Consider the following 3,654-nt stretch of genomic DNA (forward strand, 5'->3'; position numbering starts at 1 on the left):
GTCTTTTAGTACCTAAATATTTTATCTGGAGGAGAAGTATAATGCTATATTTGTGTTTATTATAAGTATAGTAATGTGCTCTTTACTTCACCCATCAAGGTGGCAGCACGTACACTCGGAGACCTTGTACGCAAACTTGGTGAGCGTGTCTTACCAGAAATCATTCCCATTTTGGAAGCTGGCTTAGGGTCCCCTGAGGCAGACCATAGACAAGGTGTTTGCATTGGTCTCTCTGAGATTATGGCATCCACCAGTAAGGATATGGTTCTGTGCTTTGCTGACAATCTGGTGCCGACTGTAAGGTATGGTGTGATTCGCTGGTACATTAACTGTGAGAAACTCTGTATATATTGTTGAAAGTTATTAAATCGGCTAATGGCTGAATATAATTATGAAATGCTTTGAGATGGTGTTGATTGAATGATCATAAATATATTTTCTCTCTTTTAGACGAGCTCTGTGTGATCCTCTGTCATCAGTGCGTCAGGCTGCTGCCCAGACCTTCGACTCCTTACACAGCACTGTAGGATTCCGTGCTCTGGACGACATCCTGCCACATCTTCTTGCACAACTAGAGAATGAGGATGAGACAAAGGAATATGCTCTTGATGGCTTGAAGCAAGTTATGGCAATCAAGAGCAGGGTTGTCTTGCCATATCTTGTTCCTCAGGTATCCTACTCATATTTGGTCCTGTTTGTCAGTGAAGGAATATTTCCTACTGCGCATAATCACCTGGCCTGATTTTGGGGGAATTATTAATATAAAAGAGATGGAAAGGTTCCTAGGCAAAATTGTTATTTGTGCATGGTAAGACACCTTGCAATTTCAGAGGAATAGTAGTCTTCAGATACTGAAATCTGTTGCAGGCATTGTCTCATCCAAATTCATGTATGTATCTTACAGTTAACTACACCACCAGTCAACACCCAAGCACTGTGCATCCTGGCCTCGGTTGCTGGAGATTCCCTTACGCGCCACCTGAGCAAGATCCTGATAGCCCTCCTTGGAGCTCTAAGCGAGGCTGCAGGAACGCCTGAGTATGATGAGGCCCTGAGTCATTGCCAGGGTGTAGTTCTTGCTGTTGTGGATGATGCTGGAGTTACTACTATTGTTGATGAGCTGTTACAGCACTCTAAGTAAGTTGCATGGTGATACTATATTGCAGAAGTTATACTTAATTTCTTTTAAAATGTTTCTTGTCTTGTTGGCTATTGTTAGAAATCTTTCTGAATGGAAGGTCATTTTAAACCTTTTCTTTTGCAGGGGAAATAACACCGGAATGTCACGTGCCTCTGTAGCTCTGTTGCTAGCATTCTGCTCAAACACAAGGGCTGACTACAGTGACTATGTACCGCAGCTGTTGCGGGGCCTGATTCACCTCTTCACCCACACAGATGATGAAATCATCAAGACTGCTTGGCTGGCTCTGAGTGCTGTGACCAAGGTAATTTATACTGCACGAAAATATTAAAGCTGCTCATTGGATGAGATAGTGTATATGGATGTATGGCAGGAACAATTGTATTTGTGGTTTACCAGTAGTGATATAGCTGAATGTGGGGAATTTTTGGTCCTTTTTTCAGAGCTTGGATGCAGCTGACCAGAAATCTTTAGTACCAGATGTCCGACAAGCTGTCAAGTTTGCAGCCTCAGATCTCAAAGAGGGACAACTCATGCCTGGTTTCTGTTTGCCCAAAGGTAAGTCAGATTCCAAGTTTTGTTTCATGATATTGTATTATTACCAGATATATATTTTTTTCTATTTTGTGTTTGCTTTGACATTGTTTCTTTTATTTTTGAAAATGTTAACAACTTTGACCCACAGGCATTCAGCCAATCTTACCCATCTTCCGAGAGGCTGTGCTTAATGGCGAACCAGAACTCAAGGAAGCTGCCTCTAATGGTCTCACTGAGGTGATCCGATTGACAAGCTCAGATGCTCTCAAGCCTTCGGTAGTTCATGTTACTGGCCCTCTCATTCGTATTCTTGGAGATCGCTTTGCCTGGAATGTCAAAGTGGCAGTGTTAGACACGCTAGCACTGTTGCTGGCTAAGGTAAGATTTAGAGAAAAATTTCTACATTGTTGAAAAGTTGTCCATCTTTTTCTACAGTAAGACATGTATCTAAGAATGGATTGAAGAGAACAAAAAGAAACCTTATTTTCCATAGGATGGTGTAACAAAGTCCAAAAAATGTTTTGACTTTTCACAGACTGGAGTGATGCTGAAGCCATTCCTGCCACAACTGCAGACCACCTTTGTCAAGGCTGTGCATGACCCCCACCGTGGTGTAAGGCTTCGTGCTGGTGCAGCTCTCTCCCATCTCATTACTATCCACACCAAACCAGATCCACTCTTCACCGAACTGCACAATGCTGTCAAAACATCAGATGATTCTGCTATTAGGTAGTATTGGGCAGCTGTGTGTGATTATTCTGTATTTTTGTACTGTGTATTTTTCCTAAGAAGATTGTCGGTGGCCATAAAGAATGACCTAAGCCTCACGTTGTCATCCAACTTTCCAGAGATACGATGATTCAGGCCCTGAGGTGTGTCATACAGCCGGCAGGAGACAAAATGAGTGAGAATGTCCGCAAAGGGATTTTGGGAACCTTGGGAGGTCTTCTCTCTCATGACAATGACTCCACACGCCTCTGTGCTGCTGGTGCCATAGGTGTCCTTCTGCCCTGGCTCCCTCCAGATGATCTGCGCTCGGCTCTCACCCAATATGTGTTAGGTTTGTAGCTGGCCTTGAAGTAATGGTAGAAGTCCTTTCCTTTTTGGAGACACAAATTGAGAAACTGGATTTAAACTGCCATGATGCTGATTATAGGAACATCCTTAGTTGTAGGTAATGGGGATTAGTGCTATGTTCTCATAAAGATCTCCACCCCTTTAGATGAAAACAGACATTGCCAAATGTTAACAAGGTCTTTTTACAAGGAAATATATTTATAACCCTTCTTTTCAGACGATAATGTAAATGCTGACTGGACAGTCAGACATGGAAGATCAGCAGCTCTCTTCTCTGCCTTGAAGTCAGCTCCGGGTAAATTACTGGAGATTACTTCCGCTGATCAGGTGACTGCAGCGCTTATGTCATATATGTCATCAGATCGTTCCTCTTTAGTGGAGAATGCAATGGCAGGTATTGCCTTCTTCCTGGCACACCAGCTGAAGAAGGGTGCATCTGTGCCCACACAACTTCTGCAGCCTTTTGCTAAGGTAAGTTCTGGCAGACTTGCATACTTAAATCCAGCCTGATTCAAAGAGAAACATTGATTGTTTGATGCATTATTTACATTTCCTTTAAAGCATATTACACTGTAATATTTATTTTTAGACTTCAAAGAGACTGATCTCTACATTATTCTTTTTTTTAGCTCATCAACCACAACAGTAATGAGGTGAAACAGGGAATGTGCCGAGCCTGCCAGTACACAGCAGAGAAGCTGGCTGCAGAAAAGGGCATGCAGATCCCGCGCGAAGTCGCCAAACCTCTGGTGCCCATGCTGGTGAATGGCACCAAGGAGAAGAACCAGGTTGTGCGGTCGTCTGCCGAGATGGCGCTCGTTGCAATACTGTTGCTGAAGGAAGGAGACCAAGGGCAGCAGGTGGGTCTTTGTTGGTGCTTTTCTCTTCCTGTTTCTCTT

At 43.2% G+C, this 3,654-nt stretch overlaps 1 protein-coding gene across 1 annotated transcript in view; it reads left to right on the forward strand.

The window, feature by feature from the left end:
* Positions 1-3,654, forward strand: part of LOC119586781 (eIF-2-alpha kinase activator GCN1-like) — a 26,024-nt gene that overhangs the window by 20,807 nt on the left and 1,563 nt on the right. The window contains exons 33-42 of the mRNA XM_037935501.1: positions 100-302; positions 451-670; positions 905-1,137; positions 1,265-1,445; positions 1,585-1,699; positions 1,827-2,056; positions 2,214-2,407; positions 2,527-2,738; positions 2,973-3,226; positions 3,385-3,615. Coding sequence (XP_037791429.1) covers positions 100-302; positions 451-670; positions 905-1,137; positions 1,265-1,445; positions 1,585-1,699; positions 1,827-2,056; positions 2,214-2,407; positions 2,527-2,738; positions 2,973-3,226; positions 3,385-3,615 — 2,073 coding nt within the window. The remainder of the gene's footprint in view (positions 1-99; positions 303-450; positions 671-904; positions 1,138-1,264; positions 1,446-1,584; positions 1,700-1,826; positions 2,057-2,213; positions 2,408-2,526; positions 2,739-2,972; positions 3,227-3,384; positions 3,616-3,654) is intronic.

The sequence above is a fragment of the Penaeus monodon genome, chromosome 22 (assembly GCF_015228065.2).
Source record: "Penaeus monodon isolate SGIC_2016 chromosome 22, NSTDA_Pmon_1, whole genome shotgun sequence".
NCBI lineage: Eukaryota > Metazoa > Arthropoda > Malacostraca > Decapoda > Penaeidae > Penaeus > Penaeus monodon.